Here is a 25,281-nt window from a genome sequence, read left to right on the forward strand (position 1 = left end):
TGGTGATGTGGATGCGCTCTAGGGGCACCTAAGGCGTTACTTTGGAACGCATATGGTCCCGGGTTTTGTAAATTGATGATATATATTAAAAAAAGTAAGTTCATATAGAAAATAAAAGAGTACATAAAAGTCAGATAATGAAAATATAATAAAAGTCAAGAAGTCTGGGGAATAGACAACAGACTTTCCCAAACTTAACAAGAATACAGATTTAAAAAGGAACAAAGCTGTCCAACATAATAAAAGAAAGTACTGCAAAAATGATAACATACTTTATTATAACAGAAACAAAAAGACACAAACATAGGGAATAAAAAGCCTTAGTGCAGTGAGATACTGTAAATATAATTTGTTGTTAAATTGCTAAAACATGACAAAACTGCTCCTAAGTTAAAGGGGACCTATCATGCAAAATGCACTTTTGTACGTCTTTTCTACATGAATATGTGTCCCCGGTGTTCCAGGGAACTCACCAAGTGTCAGAAAACACAACCCTCTCTATTTTCCTCCATACCCAAATCTCTAAAAAAGGGGCTGCAACGGATCTGATACAAACTGATCCAGATTTGAACACTGTCCTGACGTCAGGACGGTGGCGCTACGGCTATTGGGCCAACTCCACCAATCAGGAGGAGACAGCCACGGCCATTGCCGTTCGAAAGCGCTGGAGACGCTGTAGTACATATGCCAGGCCAGTAGGTGGTGCTGTTCTCACAGAATCTGCCCTTGCTAAAACAGATCTAAAAAATGTCAAATTGAGCAAAATGAGGCATGGCTAAAATGCATGATCTGTTTGGTATTTTGAAAAAAAAAAAGTATAAATATGCCTTATATACAGGGGTGCACATAACTGGTATGCAGGTACGCATGCGCGGCAACAATCTGAAATGCGTACCGTCACTTGTATCACAAAGTGCATTTGCGTACCGACGTAAATGTGAAGCTTTTCCAGAAGGCGGTTAGTTCACCGGACGACAGAGTCGGTCTCTGTGTGCACAGACAGGGCTGCTGTTAACGTCGGTCTGTACAGCAGCCCTGCGCTAAAACAGCTGATCACAACGTTCACACGCTCCGCGGTCACGAAGCTCTGTACTCTACTACCACCCCCCACCCCCCCGTTGACAATCGCGAAGCGCTGTACGCTGTACTCCACTGACGCTACCAACCTTAACCCCCCTCCCCCCCGTTGACAATCGCGAAGCGCTTAACTCCACCCCCCCCCCCCCCCCCCCCCGTTGACAATCGCAAAGCGCTGTACTCCACTGACGCCCCCCCCCCCCCTGCTTATATCGTAATGGTCCTACACTATATTATTCAAATATAGCATGATAGGTCCACTTTAAGTTAAGGTAACGTTTCCCGTGTTTCTGGTCCTAAGCAAAGTCTTAAGGATGAAGTTTACTCATAAAAAGCAGCTTTTTGGACCAGAAATGACCAAATAACGAACACCCTGATGACACAGTTCACAGACAGGAAACCCTTTAGCTGTGGGTGGCTCTTTTAATTTCATTGCCAAAGTTTATTGATGGAGGGTTACGTTCTTTCTTTTCCATTAAAGTAAATTGTCCATTCACTCACAAACCTCTCCTCCACTCAGACGGACATCAGAGGCCCGATGCTTTCTGGGAAATGAGTGAGCAATGAGACGTAATGGTCTGTCGTGAACGTCTCATATCCGTTCACTGCTGTGTACGCATCATTAAAAACTTCTTAATCTAAACTTTTATCGTGACTGATGAGCCTCTCAGAGACGGGCTGTTTCATCGACTTCCTGTCAGGAGGCGGGGAATACATCCAGGGACAGAGAGGCGATCTGTACAATCGTTAAGTTATGCTAATTACTGAAGTCAGCACTGGTGTTGGATAAAGAGAGAACTTATTGAACAACTTGTGAGATGAAAAGCGGTCATTTGTCTCCATCCTCAAACCATGTAAGAGGTAAAAGTACCTTGTACAGGACAGTAGACACTAACTTCGTACACCTTTCTTTTTTCAAGGTATTTGTACTTTACTATAGTAGAATATATATTTGTACGACTTTTATTTGCTGTAGGGATCTGCAACTAAAGACTATCATCATTATCGATAAATATGCAGATTATTTTCTGGCATAATCTATTAATCCTTTCGTCAATAAAATGTCAGAAAATAATGAGCAATCTCCATCCCTCCCCCTCAAAGTCGAAGGCGCATGTTTTACAGGCTGCTTTACAAGCTTTAGGTACTTTTCAGATCGAGATATTGGAAACAAAACGTGTGATTGAGTATAAAATCAGATTTAATGATGTTGGGTTGAAGATTTAAACACCCCAAAACATATAGAGCATTTTAAATGTGCTCCACCTGAACCAGCTTTAACATAAAAGTGTAATCGCTGTTTCTGCGTTCATAAGTTAATGCTTTGATGAAAGATGGTCCAGTAATATAAAGGAACAGTCCGTCTCTGACAAATATATACAAATAGGATCAACACAAAAGTCTTGTGGCATGGACAAAGTGTGCAAGCCTTGACAAATACATACTTTAACTTTTGCAGCATTTTGTTGATAATACTTAAGAACTTTGCTCAAGTTTAGAATCAGGACTTCAGTTAATGATTTGAAAATGTATTTCAAATATTTTAAAGTGTTTATCCAACTACTTTAATCTCTTCAAAGTCAATCACAGCTATGCAACAAAAGGCAGGTCCATCCATCCATCCATCCATCCATCCATCATCCATCCATATATCATCCATCCATCCATCCATCCATCTATCCATCCATATATCATCCATCCATCCATCCATATATCATCCATCCATCCATATATCATCCATCCATCCATCCATATATCATCCATCCATCCATCCATATATCATCCATCCATCCATCCATCCATCCATCCATCCATATATCATCCATCCATCCATCCATATATCATCCATCCATCCATATATCATCCATCATCCATCCATCCATCATCCATATATCATCCATCCATATATCATCCATCCATCCATATATCATCCATCCATCCATCCATATATCATCCATCCATCCATATCATCATCCATCCATATATCATCCATCCATCCATCCATATATCATCCATCCATCCATCCATCCATCCATATATCATCCATCCATATATCATCCATCCATCCATATATCATCCATCCATCCATATATCATCCATCCATATATCATCCATCCATCATCCATCCATCATCCATCCATATATCAACCAATCATCCATCCATCTATCTATCTATCTATCTATCCATCCATATATCATCCATCCATCCATATATCATCCATCCATCATCCATCCATCATCCATCCATATATCATCCATCCATCCATCCATCTATCTATCTATCTATCCATCCATATATCATCCATCCATCCATCCATATATCATCCATCCATCCATCCATATATCCATCCATCCATCCATATATCATCCATCCATTGATCCATATATCATCCATCCATCCATCTTTCTATCCATTCATCCATCCATATATCATCCATCCATCCATCTCTCTATCGATCCATCCATATATCATCCATCCATCCATCCATATATCATCCATCCATCCATATATCATCCATCCATATATCATCCATCCATCCATATATCATCCATCCATCCATCTCTCTATCCATCCATCCATCCATATATCATCCATCCATCCATCCATCCATATATCATCCATCCATCTCTCTCTATCCATCCATCCAATCAACCAACCAACCAACCATGCATCCATCTATCCATCCATCAATGCATGCATCCATCCATCCAATTATTTATCCAATTATCCAACTTTCCAACTTTCCAAATATCGATATATCTATCCATCTAATTATGCATCCATCCATCCATCTATCCATCCACCCATTTTGTCATCCAACTATCCAATTAAAAAGCAGTATGCCCCTCACCTAGAATGAAGAGTATCTCCACAAGGATGTCACTGACGCTGGGGGGGCTCCTGGGGGCGGAGCTCTCGTCCCGCCCCCCCACCACGGTGAAGCACACGTTGTAGGGAACAGTGACCGCCACGTAGAAGGTCGCCAGCAGAATCAACCAATCCCAGCCGGCCTTGAAGTTGCCGTAGTGGAGGAGGATGAAGCGGGACTTCTGGATCGCTGCTACCTTATACTCTGGGATGGGAGGCTTGTCTCCAAACATGTTCTGATAGGATAACAGGGAGGAAGAGTTAATACAACACAGAGGCGGGAAGTAGTGGAGTACAAATACTTTGTTACTGTACTGAAGTACATTTTTCTGCTATCAGTACTTTACTCCACTACTTATTTTTCTGACGACTTTTTACTTTGACTTCTTACATTTTGAACAAAAATACCTGTACTTTCTACTTCTTACATTTTGAACACAAATACCTGTACTTTCTACTTCTTACATGTTGAACACAAATACCTGTACTTTCTACTTCTTACATGTTGAACACAAATACCTGTACTTTCTACTTCTTACATTTTGAACACAAATACCTGTACTTTCTACTTCTTACATTTTGAACACAAATACCTGTACTTTCTACTTCTTACATTTTGAACACAAATACCTGTACTTTCTACTTCTCACATTTTCCAAACAGGCTGGTTCCTTTAGTTTGAATGTGTGTTTGGTGGCGTGATCATTATTATTTAGAGTCATTGCGTGCCTATTGATTTGAACACGATCCGTGTATCCATCATTTCCTGGTCTTCTCTAAAGAAGAGGGACCAATGAAAACGTTGTCATGTTGCCGTTGTTCAGCATGGAAACATTCATTAGCTAACAATGACATTATTGTTCTATTAATATAAAGGGAGGTCAGGTACTCTTTAAAACAGCTGCTAGTTATGGGTACTTTTTACTGAAGTACATTTCAAAGCCCATACTTCTTTACTTTTACTTGAGTAAAGAAGTTTAGTCAGTACTTCTACTTTTACCAGAGTATTTTTAAACACGAGTATCTGTACTTCTACTTGAGTAAAGGATGTGTGTACTTTTGCCATCTCTGATAAAACATTGCTCATGTTTTTACACCTGCACACAATTACACGCTATTATTCTGAACCTCTTCACGCAGATGCTGGCCTTGTGGAAACCCTCAGAAGTGTGATAGAAATTCCCGTCACGATCTCAAGGTTTCCAACCAGGTCAAGTACTACTACTGTGCTTTGTGTGTGTGTGTGCTTTGTGTGTGTGTGTGTGTGTGTGTGTGTGTGTGTGTGTGTGTGTGCGTGCGTGCGTGTGTGCGTGTGTGTGTGACATTATGATCTTTCTGTTCAATGCAAAATTGCAGCAAAAAAACTGAAGGGTTTTTTAAGTGTGGTATATTGTAGAGAGAAAGCAGGAATAAAATGGTTTCAAGTACCATGGGGAAAGGTTTTTTTATGGCAAGACTTTTAAGATAAACATTGGGAACATTAGTTTAAAATGGATGGTTATCTTGCAATAATTCCCCAATGACATATTACTGTATAATCTGTATGTTATGAAAGGCAATACCTATGTTTTGTGTCCTTAATAATGTTTAGTTTATCACGCTCTTTATTGTAAAAAGGGGTTGCATTGCAAATATCACCAGGAAACACAAATGGTCTTCACATTTACAAAGGTTATACAGCCAAATGTGTGCAAAGAATATCTTTAAAATAATGATTTAACCTATTTTTTATGGCTTTTTCAGACTGTTTAATTTGTTTTTATTATGCAAAACTAACCCTACTGTAGCAAATAAATACCCAACATAATTATCCTTAAAGCCATTCATTCCTCAATAAATGGGCGTCACCCTTGCAGTATACAAACTGCATACTGCATATGTTTGTTTATCACTGACATCAGCAGAAAAGTGTTCTTTCAGCCCAAAGTCAAACAGACGTGAGCTCGCTGCAGATGCCCTTCACACCATCTGCCCACTCCACCGCAGCAGATATAATGTGTGGTGACAGTGGGCCATGATAATAGGTTAGAAAAACCCAGTTGCACCTTGGGAAACAACTACACAAACTACTTTTTGTTGGTAAGAAGTACATAACTTTTTATTCCATCTGGATTAAAAAGAGTCTCAGAAGAATCGTTGTTGTTGTACGACCTGAAGGGGTATTAAAAAGTTGGCTTTTGCATTATTCCTTACCTCTGTGAATAAAGTTATCAGACCAAAGAATAGTACTTAATAATCCAAAGGTAGAAATAATGAGAGGCTTTGGCACGCAATACAACATCTGGCAACCAAGACATGTTGTTACTCCAAAATTATGAGATGAAATAAAATCAGAATACTTAGTTTATCCCGGGGATATTTTTTTATAAATATTTTTATAATAAAGAAATAACATAAAAAAGAATAGACAAAATTCGAAAAGAATACAAATATATATTAAAAATATTAAATTAAATACATTTAAAATATTTATAAAAACACAAGAACCTAAAGTAAAATGTGCACATTGGTTACAAGTTTAACAAACATATATATGTAATACATGTGTTTAATGCACTTGGACACAGAGTTAGAATTTGATCCAGAAAACGTTATCTATTTATTTAAATGTATTTAGAATAAAAGGAAAAAATGATACAAATATAAAACAATGTATATAAAAAATAAAATAAACATAAAATAATAAGAGAATTATAAAATAAATATAAAAAATTATAAAAAAAAGAACTATCATAAAACATGAAATTAAATAAGAACCTTAAAGGTCACCTATCATGCTATTTGTAGGCAATAGCATAGGTCTCAGATATATAAAAATATATAAAAAACATGTCTATGAAGTGTTGCTCAAAATACCAAACAGATCACCCATTCTAGCCATGCCTCATATCCCTCTATTTCACTTCCTGTTTCTAAAGTGCTGATTTTGGGTATAAAGCTTTAAAAAAATAAAAATTGATAAAAAAAAAGGAGGGGTCTGAGCTCATGCGGGACCCGGCAGCTACCGTCTAAACTAAATACTGCCGTGATGAAACGCCATATCATGGATTATCAAGGATTCTCTCTGAAACAGTATGGAGCTCAAAGGCTTTCTCTCTTGCCGGTTATACCACAAGGTGAGTTCCTTTTTATTTCCTGCTTCTTCACACACATGCTCTCCAGTACAGGTTAGCTCTGAGTGTTAGCGATGCTAATGTAAACACCGACCATATTACGTCCAAAACAGTCGGGCATTGTTTCTGATAGCAACGTTTCTGATAGGGCCGTGGGTCCACATTTCAGATATTAGGTCATATCGGACGAAATCTGGATCAGCTCCGTTGTTCCCCCGTTTTTAGAGATTTGGGTACGGAGGAAAAGAGAGAGGGTTTTATTTTCTGACGCTGCGTGAGTTCCCCGACACACCGGGGACACATGTTTATGTAGAAAAGACATCAAAAAGTGCATTTTGCATGATAGGTCCCCTTTAAGTAAAACGTCCACATTGCAATACAATATTAAAACAATATAATATGTAAAATATGTGTTTAAGAAATCTTTGTGCACCTGGAAACAAACTTAGACCAGTTGGTAGACTAGTGTGAACAGATGTAAACAGATGCAGGTGAACTCACGTTGTTGAGCTTCAGTTTGCTCTTGTCTTGTTTCTGCAGGTGTCCTGACAGATGATACAGAACCGCTCTGCTGCGCCGCCGGTTAGTGTTGAACCCTGCAGGGCGAGTGACCTGATGCACCTCCAGGCCCGTCTCCTCGTCTGCGGAGGACAGGGAGACATGTGGAGACAAAGTCAAATCACAACACTGTCAGAGAGTTTATTTTAATATTTTTTTTTACAAGACAAGTGCATACACGTGCAGTGTCACATACACAGAAGACAATAAGGAGCATTTACAAGTAAAGACAAATAACAAATTACAAAATATACATGGAGACAAAAACAGTGTGTGTGTTTGTGTGTGTGTCAGAAAAACCGTGAGAGGGGAGAGAACACACACACACACACACACACACACACACACACACACACACACACACACACACCCACACACACACACACACACACACACACACATTCATGTCTTTATAAGCCCACTTTTCAGATCAATTCAGTGAATTAAAGTTGAGAACTTTGTCTAAACAAATATTGGATGATACAAAAAATGTATTTGCATAACAAGCTTGAAATACACCTTTCATATTTCCCCTTTTTAAAAGCAATCTGAGGCTTCTGTTTTAAGGGATGAGCTGCAAAATAATTAAACGAATCTCTATGGAAAGCTGTGTTTTTTCTCTTAAAGAATATTCAAGTATAAAGCATTATTGAGCTACATTTGATTGATTTTGTTAGCTTATAACTGAACTTATGAGGCAATATACTGTAACTCACCTCTAGCGAGTGGCCCAGCCCTCCGTATATTTGTCTGTTTGTGGCCCTCGGTGAAAAACCAAGCCTCTCTAATCCCAGAGATGGAGCTTTAACAATGATCATTTAAAACCACGAGTGAAGCAGCCTAAAGTCTCATATGGCTCCCTCTTACCATCTGCTCACATGTCTAAGCGTTACATTCCCTTTATGTTAGACTCATACAGTATCTCCTTGTGCCAGCGCTATACTCCTCTGGAGTGTAGGTGTACATATTTGATGTGGTATTGACCTGCTGTCTGCCTTTGTGTCTCTTTATCGACTAAACACTGTATTCTCGAGGTAAAATACGAAGCTCTGGGCTGAGATCCAGGTCTGTGTTTACAGAGCAGAACCAATAATAACCCAACACCTCGTCCAGGTCCCTGTCATTTATTGAATAATAGAAGATACTGTAAGACCATTGTAGGTACAAATTATCCTACAGCAGATACATTAAAGGTCCCCTATTATACTGTTTTTCATCAATATATCACAGGTCTCAGATATATACAGAGCCTGTCTCTGATTGGCTGAAACACCAAACAGATCATTGCAGCATCCCATAATCCCCTCTGTTTCAGCCCTGTTTCCAAAGTGCTGATTCTCTGTCTGTTACTTTAGATGAAAATAAGGAGCCCCTCCCCACGCCCCTCTGAGAGAGATTTGGTTAAAAAGAACTCAATGGTGCTCTAGGAGGAGATTCAGGTGATAAGGTGGGGGGGGGGGGGGTTACCTTGGTTGCTGATTGGCTAATGGTTACACAAGACAAAACATCGTTATGACATCATAAAGTGGCCCAAATCTGATCAGCTCATTTTCAGACAGGTTTTTATAGAAATGGATCAGGACAAAAAGAGAGAGAATCTTTGTTCCTGAAACTTCCAGAGGTCTCTTTACACAGAGGGACACATGTTGATGAAGAAGAGACATGAAGAAGAGGGGGACACATGTTGATGTAGAAGAGACATGAAGAAGAGGGGACACATGTTGATGTAGAAGAGACATGAAGAAGAGGGGACACATGTTGATGAAGAAGAGACATGAAGAAGAGGGGACACATGTTGATGTAGAAGAGACATGAAGAAGAGGGGACACATGTTGATGTAGAAGAGACATGAAGAAGAGGGGACACATGTTGATGTAGAAGAGACATGAAGAAGAGGGGACACATGTTGATGAAAAGAAGAGACATGAAGAAGAGGGTGACACATGTTGATGTAGAAGAGACATGAAGAAGAGGGGACACATGTTGATGAAGAAGAGACATGAAGAAGAGGGGACACATGTTGATGTAGAAGAGACATGAAGAAGAGGGGACACATGTTGATGAAGAAGAGACATGAAGAAGAGGGGACACATGTTGATGTAGAAGAGACATGAAGAAGAGGGGACACATGTTGATGTAGAAGAGACATGAAGAAGAGGGGACACATGTTGATGAAGAAGAGACATGAAGAAGAGGGGACACATGTTGATGTAGAAGAGACATGAAGAAGAGGGGACACATGTTGATGTAGAAGAGACATGAAGAAGAGGGGATACATGTTGATGTAGAAGAGACATGAAGAAGAGGGGACACATGTTGATGAAGAAGAGACATGAGAAGAGGGGACACATGTTGATGTAGAAGAGACATGAAGAAGAGGGGACACATGTTGATGAAGAAGAGACATGAAGAAGAGGGGACACATGTTGATGTAGAAGAGACATGAAGAAGAGGGGGACACATGTTGATGAAGAAGAGACATGAAGAAGAGGGGGACACATGTGATGTAGAAGAGACATGAAGAAGAGGGGACACATGTTGATGAAGAAGAGACATGAAGAAGAGGGGACACATGTTGATGTAGAAGAGACATGGAGAAGTGGGGACACATGTTGATGTAGAAGAGACATGAAGAAGAGGGGACACATGTTGATGTAGAAGAGACATGAAGAAGAGGGGACACATGTTGATGTAGAAGAGACATGAAGAAGAGGGGACACATGTTGATGAAGAAGAGACATGAAGAAGAGGGGACACATGTTGATGTAGAAGAGACATGAAGAAGAGGGGACACATGTTGATGTAGAAGAGACATGAAAAAGAGGGGACACATGTTGATGTAGAAGAGACATGAAAAAGAGGGGACACATGTTGATGTAGAAGAGACATGAAGAAGAGGGGGACACATGTTGATGTAGAAGAGACATGAAAAAGAGGGGACACATGTTGATGTAGAAGAGACATGAAGAAGAGGGGACACATGTTGATGTAGAAGAGACATGAAGAAGAGGGGACACATGTTGATGTAGAAGAGACATGAAAAAGAGGGGACACATGTTGATGTAGAAGAGACATGAAGAAGAGGGGACACATGTTGATGAAGAAGAGACATGAAGAAGAGGGGACACGTGTTGATGTAGAAGAGACATGAAGAAGAGGGGACACATGTTGATGTAGAAGAGACATGAAGAAGAGGGGACACATGTTGATGTAGAAGAGACATGAAGAAGAGGGGACACATGTTGATGTAGAAGAGACATGAAGAAGAGGGGACACATGTTGATGAAGAAGAGACATGAAGAAGAGGGGACACATGTTGATGTAGAAGAGACATGAAGAAGAGGGGACACATGTTGATGAAGAAGAGACATGAAGAAGAGGGGACACGTGTTGATGTAGAAGAGACATGAAGAAGAGGGGACACATGTTGATGTAGAAGAGACGTGAAGAAGAGGGGACACATGTTGATGTAGAAGAGACATGAAGAAGAGGGGACACATGTTGATGTAGAAGAGACATGAAGAAGAGGGGACACATGTTGATGTAGAAGAGACATGAAGAAGAGGGGACACATGTTGATGTAGAAGAGACGTGAAGAAGAGGGGACACATGTTGATGTAGAAGAGACATGAAGAAGAGGGGACACATGTTGATGTAGAAGAGACATGAAGAAGAGGGGACACATGTTGATGTAGAAGAGACATGAAGAAGAGGGGACACATGTTGATGTAGAAGAGACATGAAGAAGAGGGGACACATGTTGATGGAGATTCAGGTGATAAGGGGGGGGGGGGTTACCTTGGTTACTGATTGGCTAATGGTTACACAAGCCAAAACATCGTTATGACATCATAAAGTGGCCAAAATCTGATCAGCTCATTTTCAGACAGGTTTTTATAGAAATGGATCAGGACAAAAAGAGAGAGAATCGTTTTTCCTGAAACTCTCAGAGTCTCTTTACACAGAGGGGACACATGTTGATGTAGAAGAGACATGAAGAAGAGGGGACACATGTTGATGTAGAAGAGACATGAAGAAGAGGGGACACATGTTGATGTAGAAGAGACATGAAGAAGAGGGGACACATGTTGATGTAGAAGAGACATGAAGAAGAGGGGACACATGTTGATGTAGAAGAGACATGAAGAAGAGGGGACACATGTTGATGTAGAAGAGACATGAAGAAGAGGGTTTTCATAATAAGTGACCTTAAAGGGAGTTTTTTTCTGTGAAGCCGTCATCAAGTAGGAACATCTTTTTCTTGCCCTCTCCATTTCCACTTTTCATTTCCTATTACGATTGGTTTGATTGTCCCTCTGTCCGTCCATTATATGATGCCACGCTTAACCAAATCAGTTTCATATTCGGCCAGTAAATTTGATTTGTACATCAGATCATGGATAGATTTCAAAAAGTGAAAAGAAACGAACCACTGCTGCTGGGACTCTCTATTTCTTTCTGTTTGTACCCTAACGTTTTAGGTTATTTACAAGTCCAATACCAACCAAGATTTGGCAAAAACAAGGTGTCTATTTTCTGTCTGCACCATTATTTGTTATGACAGACGTTAATAGGGTTGTTATGCTGCAGTGTGAATCTAATAAGACAATGTTTTTTTATGACACTTTAAACCAGAAACAATAGATGCAAAATGGTGGCTCTGTTATTCTGTAAGCCCCACTGTGTAAAATATTATGGTGACATTATTACGACATATTCTAGCCCTCTTTATGTATCACTATCTTGCAATTAACTTTTTGTATTACATTTGTATTTTTTAGCTTGATAGCATCTGTCTACCATTCATATGTTTAACCTGTTAAGCCCCAAAGCCCCCGTCGGCGGGTCTTTTTTTTTTTTATTAATTTTTTTTCTTTTTCTTTGAATGGAATGAATACCTATGGTGATAATTCAATGTAATACATCATTTTTATAGTCTGGTACCTGAAAAAGGTCAAATGGCACTGATGGAACCAGATGTACCCAAATGTGCCGAAAGCTTATTCCGCCTGGAACTTCTTTTGCTAAACCTCTCTAAAAAAGTCAAATTTAACTTGTTTTGCCTCAATCTTGATACATGGTACTTATTATATGTTATAGTTTGGATTCCTAAAGCTTTTAGTCTACCATCCCATCATTCAAGGGTGGTTTTTACTATAAGTTATGTTTTTTCTTTAGGCGGAGGTAAGAATTTACCTTTTTTTACGATGTTCCATCTGAATTTACTCTGACTGAGAAACATCTATATTGATTCTGACACTTCTACATCCAACTCACAGATGTAACCTTGCTTTGATAAAAGAAATTATTCATATAACCCTTTTAGAAGTGAAGTTGTAGTCATTTGTTTTGGGCATGTCATTTTCAAGCCTGAAACCTGAAAAACAGGCTCGGGGCTTAACAGGTTAAGGCATACACTAAGGTATGTGTTAATTTCTTTTATTTATACGCAATTAAACAAACAAATATTTTAAACAAAGTAAGTTTGAAACTAATAATTAAATAAAAAGTAGAAGAAACATCCAAAAATGTAATTGAAGCAGTGTCTTCTTTCCACTTTGAAAGCGGAAGGCAGAGGCTGAATGCAGTTTCTTTGTGTGGGAACATGATTTTAGGAGACAGGGACGTCAATTATGAGTCATCCAGCTGAATTAACACAATAACACCATTATCAATGTCTCAAAAATCCAGCTTTTATGCCAGTATTATCTAATTAAACGTCCTTTTTCCTCCATGACTCATAGCCAACTGACACCAGCGGATGTGTGCAGTTATCCTCACTTAGAGACTATGATGGCTTCCCAACCACTTTGGTGTGGCTATTCACTTTGGCATTTGAGTAGTGGGTGTAGTCCCACATTGGTTTGTAGACTACCGTTTAAAAGCCTCTAATTCTGGCATTTTCGACGAAGCCATTTAGTGCTTTTGGTCCCATATCTGACAGAATTAAAGAGGGTGGGGCAAAGTGGAACCGAAAGATCAACAAGTCATTTTCAAGGCGACCAAAATGTTCAAATCAACTTTGATTGACATATAAAACACATAAAGTAGTGATCTGTCAATTACATTATAGCCCCACCCTAACGCTTAACCTGCTTTATCGTCTAATTTACAACAAAAGTGGACACTAATTTACTAAATGAACATCATGCTGTATTTAAGTAGACTTTTAACTAGAGATTTAGACCAAAAACTCCTTAGGAAAATGTTTCCTGAGGTAAAAAATCAAGTAACAAGTGCAGTCATTTGCTCATAGACTTCAATACAATCTGACTTTTGCATCCAGTGGAGTCTCCCCCTTCTGGTCATAAGTAGTAATGCAGGCTTAAGGCACTCATGCATTGGGTTAACTTTAAATATTCTGAGGTTGCTGCTTCTTACGTCTTTATGTCGAGCATACTGACACGCTAAAATAATGGAAAATGAAAAATACGCTTCTTTTCGTTTCGCCTGAAGTTCGATTAATACCACTCTCTTCTGCCTCCAGGAAGAAACGGGTCCAACTCAAGAACATGTCTGGCCATTAATCCTTCGTAAAACAATATGTTTCTTAAGAGATGTTTAAAGATTTATTGTGTAACTTTAAGACAGAGTCGATCTACCTGTCTGCATCCACATATTCAGCAAACAGACGACAGAGTGGTTTCCATATAAACTCCGAAATGTCAAACTACTGCTTTAGGGAGATATGAATACACAGATTGACCCAGGAGGAGGGAGAGGAAACACACGGAGATAGCAGCAGGAAGCTCAGGTCTCAGGGTCGTTGCTCCACACTAACACTATGTGTAGAAACGGGGCTGCACCTTTTCACCTGAGACACATCAACATGCGTCTCTGTTGGCAGATAAGGGAATGCAATATAAATAAGAAGATGGTATTTACACGCCTCAGGGTGGGTTCTGGAGAGCGATAGTTCTCCAGGTTATACAGGGTTCTCTGGGGATATGCGTGTGTGTGTGTAAGCTATTTCTATTCTATTTTATCCTATGTTTTTATTGTGTTTTTAGCACTTCTTAACACGTGGCTTGTGTGGTCATTTATTATTGTATGATTCCTGTGAAAAGCGCTTTATACATACATTTTACTTACTTACTTACTATTGGGAAAATGTAATGGCTATCAATCTTACATTATTAAATACAGTGTGTGTCTGCTTTGAAATGACCTTTTTTGAGTGCTTATGGGACAACTAAAGCTAGGGTGGGTAATGTATTTAATTATATTATTCTCTATATATCCCTAAGCAATCATAAATGAAATGCACTACAAAAAAATGTGTTATCTGTTGCTGTCGCAGGACTGTAGTTAGCTCTTCTAACGTATCATTAGCTGCTAGTTTGATAGCTTTAAGTAATTACATTTACACAGAGCCAACTTAGCCACTTTATTTGGCCAGTTTTAGAGACCTGTGGGACTTTTAGGGTTGCTACTTTTATTTGGAAACAGGTGGCTGGGTTTTGGGATTGGAAACATTTAAAAAGCTTTGATTTAAAATATTTAAAAACAAAGAGGACCATTTACTTTTTATTTCCAACTGAACAACCTCCAAACATAACTAACCTATACGAGTTATATTTTATTTTCTATTTTTTAATTTAACCAGATAGAAATCATTGAGATACAATCTCCTTTACAATGCTGACCTGGCCAAGAAGGCAGCAACGTTCTATCTCACACAGGCTCCGCCCTCTACCCATAGAGTCCAGTAGAGGGCTCCGCCTGTGCTTATAGAACTAGGGTTACAATACGTAACCCCCCGTTACACACATAACACAGACATGTAAAATACAGAGAACACAAGTAAACAAAAGACGAAAAGCAGTCACTACATTGAGCACATTAGGACAGTAAGAAAGGTACACTACTTATTACTGCAAGAGCAGCTGGTGGTAAGGACCTCAGACAACTTCAATTTAAAACAGGGACAAGTGCCGTCAGTTTGAGGCGTGATTGAAGGTCATTCCAAGACCAAGGACCATAATCCTTTTTCCCGCCTCAGTCCGCACAGCAGGAACCTGGACCCGTATCCAGGCACTGGATCTGAGGTTGTAAGAGTCACAAACTGGAGCAAATCTGGCACATATATACAGTGGAAGCTTACCTAAAATGGCTTTATACATTAATAAAAACCAATGCTGCATCCTACGCATAGTAAGTGAGGACCATCCAGTTAGGCTGTACAGTGTGCAATGATGAGTCCTATAGGGTGCATTTGATATGTAACGCAGTGCAGCATGGTAGAGTGGGTCAAGTTTGGCCAAAACAGTGGGACAGGCAAATCTATAGATTGTATCACCGTAGTTAAGCTGGGATAGGACAGGATATTAGAGCTGCAGCTGCACAATACAAGGGAAAATATGCAATACATTTGTTAAATATCCTAATTTCTGTTTGATAGCTTTAAGTGCTAACAATAGCCACGTTTTTTGAGTGCTTTTATTATGATATGTTGACGTTTATAAGGATAATTTTAGGGCAGTTGCTTTGGAGTGAGGTCTAAAGGGACGGGCTGTCAGTCTAACTCATTTAGCGATTTCCCTAAGAGATTTAGTGACTTTGGGAGCTAGTGTTGCTAACTACTTACATTGGAAAAGAGGTGGCTGGGTTTTGGGAATTGGAAACATTTTAAAAGCTTTGAGTTACAAATCAAAAAAAAAAAAAGGAACATTTACTTTTATTTCCAACAGAACATCCTCCAAACATAACTAACCTGTACGAGTTATATTGGAGCTTGAGCTGCACAATACAAGGGAACACTAAATGCAACAGAGTTGGTGAATATCCCAATATTACCAGCCAAAAATAAACAGACATATAATGTACTGAGTATTTACTTTCTGCATCAAAGCGCTAGTTGAATTGAAGAAAGATAGTTATTGAAGTTACCCATACGCACTTTCAATAACTCAATGGTGCATGGATGATAAAAATGATATATATTAAAGCTCTAATTGGAAAGTATTTGTGGGAGTCCAGGCTTAAATGCATCTTTCTAAAAGTCAAAATTAAGGTTTTGAGGAAACTAAACAAATAAATATGTTTCTTTCTTGCCAGATTCAGCCCCTATTGAAGCTAATGCTGCTAGCTACTCTTATTGTAAAATAACTGGCAACAAAACTGGCTTAATCTTGCTGTCTCCTCCATATTTCCATCCCCAGCTTTTAGGTCACATTGAACATGAACCCCATGTCTGTTTCCGTCCTTCACTCACTCTCATTGTTTCGTTCTGTTCTTTACAAAAGGCACGTCACGCTGAGAAAAGTGCCAAAACCGAGCCGCTCTCCTAGTCACTCCCACTGAGGAGCGAAGCAGGTAAATTGTTTTTGTCATCTCATAAATGTCACTGTCCGTTCCTTCCTCATATTTTCCACTTGTTTGTCACTTTCCCCCTTTTGTCTTTTGTTCTCACATCCGCGAGGTGCTTAATTTAACAGAGAGTTATGTTAATGTTTTTTAGTCATGCCATTTAAATCCCCCTTGTCTTTCTCTCGCCTTTCATTTCCCACTATGTCGTTGTTTACCCCCTGCAAATCTGGTGGCTTGGATTTAAAATGTAGCAGCTCACGTGTAAAACAGAGTTTATGAAAGCAGGCTTCAATCATTTCAGAGGAGGAAAAGCAATGAGATATTCAGCCGAATGAGAGAGCCTGTGCACGAGAGGGGAAAACGAGGTAAGTGATTTCAAGCTGCTGAGCCTTCCCAGGAAGCAGAGCAGACATAAGAGAAACAACTCAAATGTTAAACACTCCACTTCATCTTAAGAGTCTGATTACTCTGAATCTCTCCATGATTTTTTAACACAGTCACTATTCATCTCTCAAACTCTCTGTAGTGTCAGCTGCCAACTGGATTCAGACAATTTTAATGTTTTTTTACAACTGTGAATTCAATGTTTGCAGTATAAAGTCTGCAGGATGCAAATCTGCTCTCAAGGCTTTGCATGCTGAGTGTTTGAAAAACAATGTGTTTTGACAGGTAGGTGAACTGAGTTTTAGGCGAGAAAACGACTAATTTAAAAAAAAGTGCTGATTTGGGGTATAAAGCTTTAAAAAAACAAAAAAATTGATACAAAATAAAAAAGGAGGGGTCTGAGCTCATGCGGGACCCGGCAGCTACCGTCTAAACTAAATACTGCCGTGATGAAACGCCATATCATGGATTATCAAGGATTGTTTCTGAAACAGTATGGAGCTCAAAGGCTTTCTCTCTTGCCGGTTATACCACAAGGTGAGTTCCTTTTTATTTCCTGCTTCTTCACACACATGCTCTCCAGTACAGGTTAGCTCTGAGTGTTAGCGATGCTAATGTAAACACCCACCATATTACGTCCAAAACAGTCGGGCATTGTTTCTGATAGCAACTTTCTGATAGTGCCGTGGGTCCACATTTCAGATATTACGTCATATCGGACGCAAATCTGGATCAGCTCCGTTGTAGCCCCGTTTTTAGAGATTTGGGTACGGAGGAAAAGAGAGAGGGTTTTATTTTCTGACGCTGCGTGAGTTCCCTGACACACCGGGGACACATCTTTATGTATAAAAGACATCACAAAGTGCATTTTGCTTGATAGGTCCCCTTTAAGCATGAGATCTTACTTTTGGACAGTATCACTCATATTAAACTCATGCTGGTATTTTATCCCAGATGTAATAATACATTTGGATTAATCTATTTATTTGTATTGCCGTTCATTCTAAACGTCAGCGTAGAAGAAATACGTGCAGTTTGAATATTACTATTAATCACTTTTAATTCTAATTAATTGCTGCTTGATTGTGTGATATTAAATTGTGACGATCGAGATTATACAAACTGCGTGTGAGCTCTGAAATATTTACGTTTTAACATGAGCTTATTATTAACGTCAGTCATAAATATTAATGTGATATTCTAATTGTAGGACACTTTTCTTTTAATCAGGATGAGATTTACACTGCATCATTAATTGATTGCTAATTGTTGTTTGTTTGAATTATAATAAATGCAGTGGAAGTAAACAGCTGAAAGGCAAAACGTTAATTAAAATGATCTTTAAACTACACAGCCGAGATGACTAAGCCGTCATGGAAGATTGTGAGGAGGTCTGATTTTATTAGAATCAGCCACGAGCTAGTAAACGTAACACTGTTGACATAATGGAAATATGAATATGGTGTGACGTGTGTCATATGAGAACATGTGGATTATAGAGTAATTAAAAGTGTGTTTTTAACCCGTCACTAAATAGATCAGTGAATAAATTACATAATATATTGCATTTAAAGCATTTTTTACTCGCTAAGGGGCGGGACATCTTTAAGCGGTTGACCAATCACAAGAGAGACACTACATACTGATATACACCTGAACATCAGCAGGAGAGGACTCTTTAAAGTAGAGACACTACATACTGATATACACCTGAACATCAGCAGGAGAGGACTCTTTAAAGTAGAGACACTACATACTGATATACACCTGAACATCAGCAGGAGAGGACTCTTTAAAGTAGAGACACTACATACTGATATACACCTGAACATCAGCAGGAGAGGACTCTTTAAAGTAGAGACACTACATACTGATATACACCTGAACATCAGCAGGAGAGGACTCTTTAAAGTAGAGACACTACATACTGATATACACCTGAACATCAGCAGGAGAGGACTCTTTAAAGTAGAGACACTACATACTGATATACACCTGAACATCAGCAGGAGAGGACTCTTTAAAGTAGAGACACTACATACTGATATACACCTGAACATCAGCAGGAGAGGACTCTTTAAAGTAGAGACACTACATACTGATATACTGTACACCTGGACATCAGCAGAAATGTAAAAAAAAATCTACTTTTGCTGGTGCTGTTGCTTTTAAATCAAATAGTTGACTAAAACAAACTTGAAAGAAATCAAATACATAGTGTTGTTTTTTCATTTGTTTATATTTATTATGATAATTGTTGAATGTAAACAAGGTAATAAAGTAAGTACTGAAGTAGCTTTAAGTCAGTGTATTGATCAGGGCAGAGCCAGGTGAGCTAAAGTCACTCAATACAAAGGTAACTAGACAAAAACAGGAGGAACAAACGAGAAAGAATTCTAGTGTTATTTTGAATTTGAATGTCTTTGTATTGATTGTTATTATTAGTTGAATTCTCAGACTAAATCTCTGGTGACTTGAAATTAAAAGCAAGAAGCTAAACTTAGACAGGAAAAACAAACGTGAAATAAATCAAACGTGTCAGTATTGTTATCATTATCATTATTATTTTTTTATTGATTGACAAGACTTTAACTTAACAAGAAAACAATGGACTAAACATAAATATAGAAATGTACTATTAAGTAAATATGAAAAATATAAGATACATATAAAAATGGACTATTAACTAAACATGATAAATATAACATAAATATAAAAATGAACTATTAAGTAAATATGAAAAATATAACTTAAATATGAAAATGAACACTATAAACCAAACATGACGATATAACATAAACCTGATAACTTGTAATGACTAAATGTTCCTCTTATTTAGGGGTGCTAGAAGCAAAGGAATAGTTTATTTATTTTAATATTAAGGTTGTTTTTTTGCCCCTAGTGGCTAAAACTGCACATCACTGTGAGTCTCTTCTGGAACCTTTGTTGATGTCTAACCAGATCTAATAACTGTTAAGTGTTTAAATATATATCCTGACTGGCTGTGAGTATATGTTGTTGCTCACTCACTTTGAGCTTTAGACTGTACTTGAAATGTTTTAATGTCTTACTAATTTTTGATGTTGTGAGTTTGTTTTTTAAAGTTTTTAAAGCCGATGTCAGGGCTGCCTTTGAGTCTTATGTTTTCCTTTTTAGTCATCGTTGATGTTTGGGCGGATACAAGAAAAGGAATTGATGAATCTTCTCCACCGTGGTGTTGTCCTCCTCTGCGTTGTTGGGATCGGCTCATTGGTTTGCTCAGGTGGATCCACCCTCACTTCCTGTTCCACCTCCAACTCCACCTTTACCTCCACAAGCTCCTCCTTCACCACGCAGGGTGCCTTTGGTGGTTTTTTCAGCTGTTTCTTCAGCAAGGCGGCTATCTCTGCATCCTTCTCCTCCACACAACGTTCCTTCTGTTGTTCCAGTTTGTGGTTTCTCTCATGCAAAGCAACTATCTCTGCATCCTTCTCCTCCACACAACGTTCCTTCTGTTGTTCCAGTTCGTGGTTTCTCTCATGCAAAGCAACTATCTCTGCATCCTTCTCCTCAACACAACGTTCCTTCTGTTGTTCCAGTTTGTGGTTTCTCTCATGCAAAGCGACTATCTCTGCATCCTTCTCCTCCACACAACGTTCCTTCTGTTGTTCCAGTTTGTGGTTTCTCTCATGCAAAGCAACTATCTCTGCATCCTTCTCCTCCACACAACGTTCCTTCTGTTGTTCCAGTTCGTGGTTTCTCTCATGCAAAGCAACTATCTCTGCATCCTTCTCCTCAACACAACGTTCCTTCTGTTGTTCCAGTTTGTGGTTTCTCTCATGCAAAGCAACTATCTCTGCATCCTTCTCCTCCACACAACGTTCCTTCTGTTGTTCCAGTTTGTGGTTTCTCTCATGCAAAGCGACTATCTCTGCATCCTTCTCCTCCACACAACGTTCCTTCTGTTGTTCCAGTTCCTGGTTTCTCTCATGCAAAACGACTATCTCAAAATGTTTCACCTCAAGACAATGCAACTTCTCTTGTTTGAGTTCCTGGTTTGTCTTTTGCAAGGCAGCCATCTCTGCATCCTTCTCCTCAACACAGGGTTCTTTCAGTTGTTTGAGATCCTGGTTTGCCTTTCTCAAGGTGGCCATCACTGCTTTGTCCTTCTCGTGCATCTTGAGGAGCTTTCCATATTTCATGTTCAGTTCCTCATTGTTTCCGCGCAATACTTTCTGCTCAATTTTCAGGGCATTCATTTTAACATCATGCCTCACTTCTGGTTCCACCTCCACTTTCACCTCCACATCCTCCTTCTTGTCCACCTTCTCCTCAACACAACGCTCCTTCTCTTGCTTCAGTGTTTGGTTTTCCTTCAGCAAAGCAGCTATCTCTGCATCTTTCTCCTCAACGCAACGCAACTTTTGTTGTTTGAGTACCTGGTTTGTTGTTTGCAAGGCGGCCATCTTTGCCTCCTCCTTAACACAACGCTCCTTCAGTTTTGTGAGTTCCTGGTTTCTCTCACGCAAATCAGCTATCTTTACAGCTTTGTCAACACAATGGTCCTTTTGTTGTTGGAGTTCCTGGTTTCTCTCACGCAGAGCAGCTATCTCTACAGATTTCTCCTCAAGACAACGCTCCTTTTGTTGTTTGAGTTCTTGGTTAGTCTTTTGCAAGGCGGTCGTCTTTGCATCTTTCTCCTCAACACAACGCTCCTTCTCTTGTTTCAGTGTTTTGTTTTCCTTCAGCAAGGCAGCTATCTCTTTATCCTTCTCCTCCACACAACGCTGCTTCTGTTGTTGGAGTTCCTGATTTGTCTCACGCAAAGCAGCCATCTCTACACCTTGCTCCTCAACACAGGGTTCTTTCAGTTGTTCGAGTTCCTCAACTGCAGCCATCTCGGCTTCGACCTTCTTGTGTGACCTCTGGAGGTTTCTGTATTTCATGTTCAGGTCCTCATTGTTGACGCGCAAGACGTTCTGCTCAATTTCCTGGACTTTCACTTTCACATTGTGCTTAAACTGCAAAGATGATTTCTCTGTATATGCTTTGAACATCGCTTCCTTCTTTTTAGTGCCTTCAATCTCAAGCTTATCCCTTAAAGTCCTCTCCTGCTCCAGCAACAACTTCATTTCCTGATTTTCTTTTTGCAGAATCTCGAGCTTGACTGCCAGCTCATCTCTATTGTTCATCTCCATCTCTACCGCTGTGACGAAATTACCTGTTGTTTAGCAAACTATATGTAATTGTTCGACTGAATTAACGTCACAAAAATCCCACAAAAGTTGAGTTCACTTGTGAAGATTATCTCGCTAAAAAACACTGCAAGTATCCCTAATGTTTGCTTGCAACAAAACCTATTTCTGCAATGATCTGACACTAGCTGGACAAATTGCTTCTGCCTGCTGCTCTGTCCTGCAAACTCCTAGAATTCAGAATTCTACATAAAGGCAAAAGATGATGTCATAATTCTGAAGGTTCCATTCCAAATAAGGAGTGACATCAGCTGACAGGAAGTAAGAATGGAACCATGCTGTTGCCTAGCAACGCAATTGTGTTTAGATAATATAAAGAAATGTAAACAATCGAAATGCTTTATTAATTCCAATGGGAAGTAAGCAACATGTTCTATTATTAGTACAGCGGATAAGCTCTCATATTATAACAATTGTGCATTTTATGAGAAAAGCATGACATTTCTAACATAGTTAGAGCATACCATAAGGTTTATTTTCAGATGTGGAGGGAAGTCAGATTTGACCCGTGAGGACCGTGAGAGGTCAAATCCAAGATGGCCACCAGTCTCTCGGGTCAAATGTTCAAACACGCTTAATTTTGGAACCAAACATTGTAGAAAAACTTTAAGGTGTCATATCCAACTAAATTAGGGATGCCCAATCATTTGGTGATACTTTTGAGATCGCCAGAATTCAAGAAAATGAATTTAGTTGAAGATAAAGGTAGAAATCGACCAAAAATAAGCTGTCAATCAGTTGAAATTTGGTGTGTGTGTGTGTGTGTGTGTGTGTGTGTGTGTGTGTGTGTAAATTAGGGATGCCCAATCATTTGATGATACTTTTGAGATCGCCAGACTTCAAGAAAATGAATTTAGGTGAAGATAAAGGTAGAAATTGACCAAAAATTAGCTGTCAATCAGTTGAAATTTGCAAAATGTGTGTGTGGTATATTCCAGTGGATTTATGGTCACCCAGCGCTAGCATTACTACAGAGACTGGAGGAATATGGCTTTACTTGGCACAGTCTGCATGCTGATGAAAACATTTGTTTTTGTCTTCAAATACATACTAACATGATTGTGACGAGCATCATATTTGTTCCCCGCCCAACTCTCTAAGTCTAAGTGCTTGAACTCCGTGACAGGAGGATGAAGTATGTATAAATGGATGGAACTATCAACAAAACAGCGTTTTATTCCCCAATGTCATATTTAATAGAAAAATAATAATAATAATGTAAACCAAAGAGGGAGATGGAAAACAGTTCCATGTAGAGCACAAACAGCTCTCTTAACCCTCGCTGTTAACAAAGGGCTGCACTCAACTATAAGGTTCACCGCTGTCCCTTTCCACTTATAGAGGGTTGGGGTTCGATTCCCTGCCTGTCCACCTATAAAGCCAAGGTAGCGCAGCTTTTTTTCTGTTCTTTAGTGGCTCACATGGACATTTAGAGGTCATGCAAAGAAAGGGTTATGTATGTTGTGTGTGTGACAGAGAGTGCAGAGAGAACATGGGCAAAGGGGATTTGTTTGTCCTAGCATGGCTGTACAATTACAAATACAAAGGTTTACCCATTTAGACTCCATGGCATGGAGAAAAAAACTCATTTTAAATGACTCTAAGGATATAACAAGTTTTAGAAAATTGAAAGATTGATGGATTTTTGCCCACATGCGGTAAACATCTTAATTGAATTTTCTATGTGCAACATGAGGACAATAACCACAAGTGTACTCGCAGTACCTTTTTTCTCTGGCACTGAAGTTGCAAGGTTTCAGCATGTTGTCCCTCTCTAAACCTTTCTGTTCCCCATTCTTCTTTCTCCAATAAGTGGTGCATCATTATTTTTCTATTAAATATGACATTGGGGAATAAAACGCTGTTGTTTTGTTGATAGTTCCATCCATTTATACATACTTCATCCCCCTGTCACGGAGTTCAAGCACTTAGAGAGTTGGGCGGGGAGCAAATATTATGCTCGTCACAATCATGTAAGTATGTATTTGAAGACAAAAACAAATGTTTGCTTCAGCATGCAGACTGTGCCAAGTAAAGCCATATTCCTCCAGTCTCTGTATTAATGCTAGCGCTGGGTGACCACACACACACACACACACACACACACACACCAAATTTCAACTGATTGACAGCTTATTTTTGGTCAATTTCTACCTTTATCTTCACCTAAATGCATTTTCTTGAATTCTGGCGATCTCAAAAGTATCATCAAATGATTGGGCATCCCTAATTTAGTTGGATATGACACCTTAAATGTTTTTCTACAATGTTTGGTTCCAAAATTAAACGTGTTTGAACATTTGACCCGAGAGACTGCCGGCCATCTTGGATTTGACCTCTCACGGTCCTCACGGGTCAAATCTGACTTCCCTCCACATCTGAAAATAAACCTTATGGTATGCACTAACTATGTTAGAAATGTCATGCTTTTCTCATAAAATGCACAATTGTTGTGCTTATCCGCTGTACTATATGTGGATCTGAGGTTTTGGCATCTTATGCTCCATTTATACGAGACGGCTTGGTGTCATTGGTAGGTAGTAATGTCAGAGTTCCAATCAAAATCTTGCGAGACACAGGGGCTTTTGATTCCTATATTGTTGACTCTGTTTTGCCTTTGTCTTATGAAAGTGACACTGGTGACACCGTTCTGAGTTGGGGAATGGGATTAAAAGTTCTTCCTATTCCTGTTCATAGGATGTATATTGACTGTGATCTTGTTAAGGGTGAGGTGGCT

General features: G+C 39.2%; 1 protein-coding gene across 1 annotated transcript in view; it reads right to left on the reverse strand.

Annotated features, from left to right (window-relative positions):
* Positions 1-25,281, reverse strand: part of kcnh3 (potassium voltage-gated channel, subfamily H (eag-related), member 3) — a 179,963-nt gene that overhangs the window by 33,328 nt on the left and 121,354 nt on the right. Inside the window, 2 exon segments of the mRNA XM_034146814.1 lie at positions 3,930-4,182; positions 7,561-7,700. Of these exon segments, the coding sequence (XP_034002705.1) occupies positions 3,930-4,182; positions 7,561-7,700 (393 nt within the window).

This window comes from Trematomus bernacchii, unplaced genomic scaffold (genome assembly GCF_902827165.1).
Source record: "Trematomus bernacchii unplaced genomic scaffold, fTreBer1.1, whole genome shotgun sequence".
Taxonomy (NCBI): domain Eukaryota; kingdom Metazoa; phylum Chordata; class Actinopteri; order Perciformes; family Nototheniidae; genus Trematomus; species Trematomus bernacchii.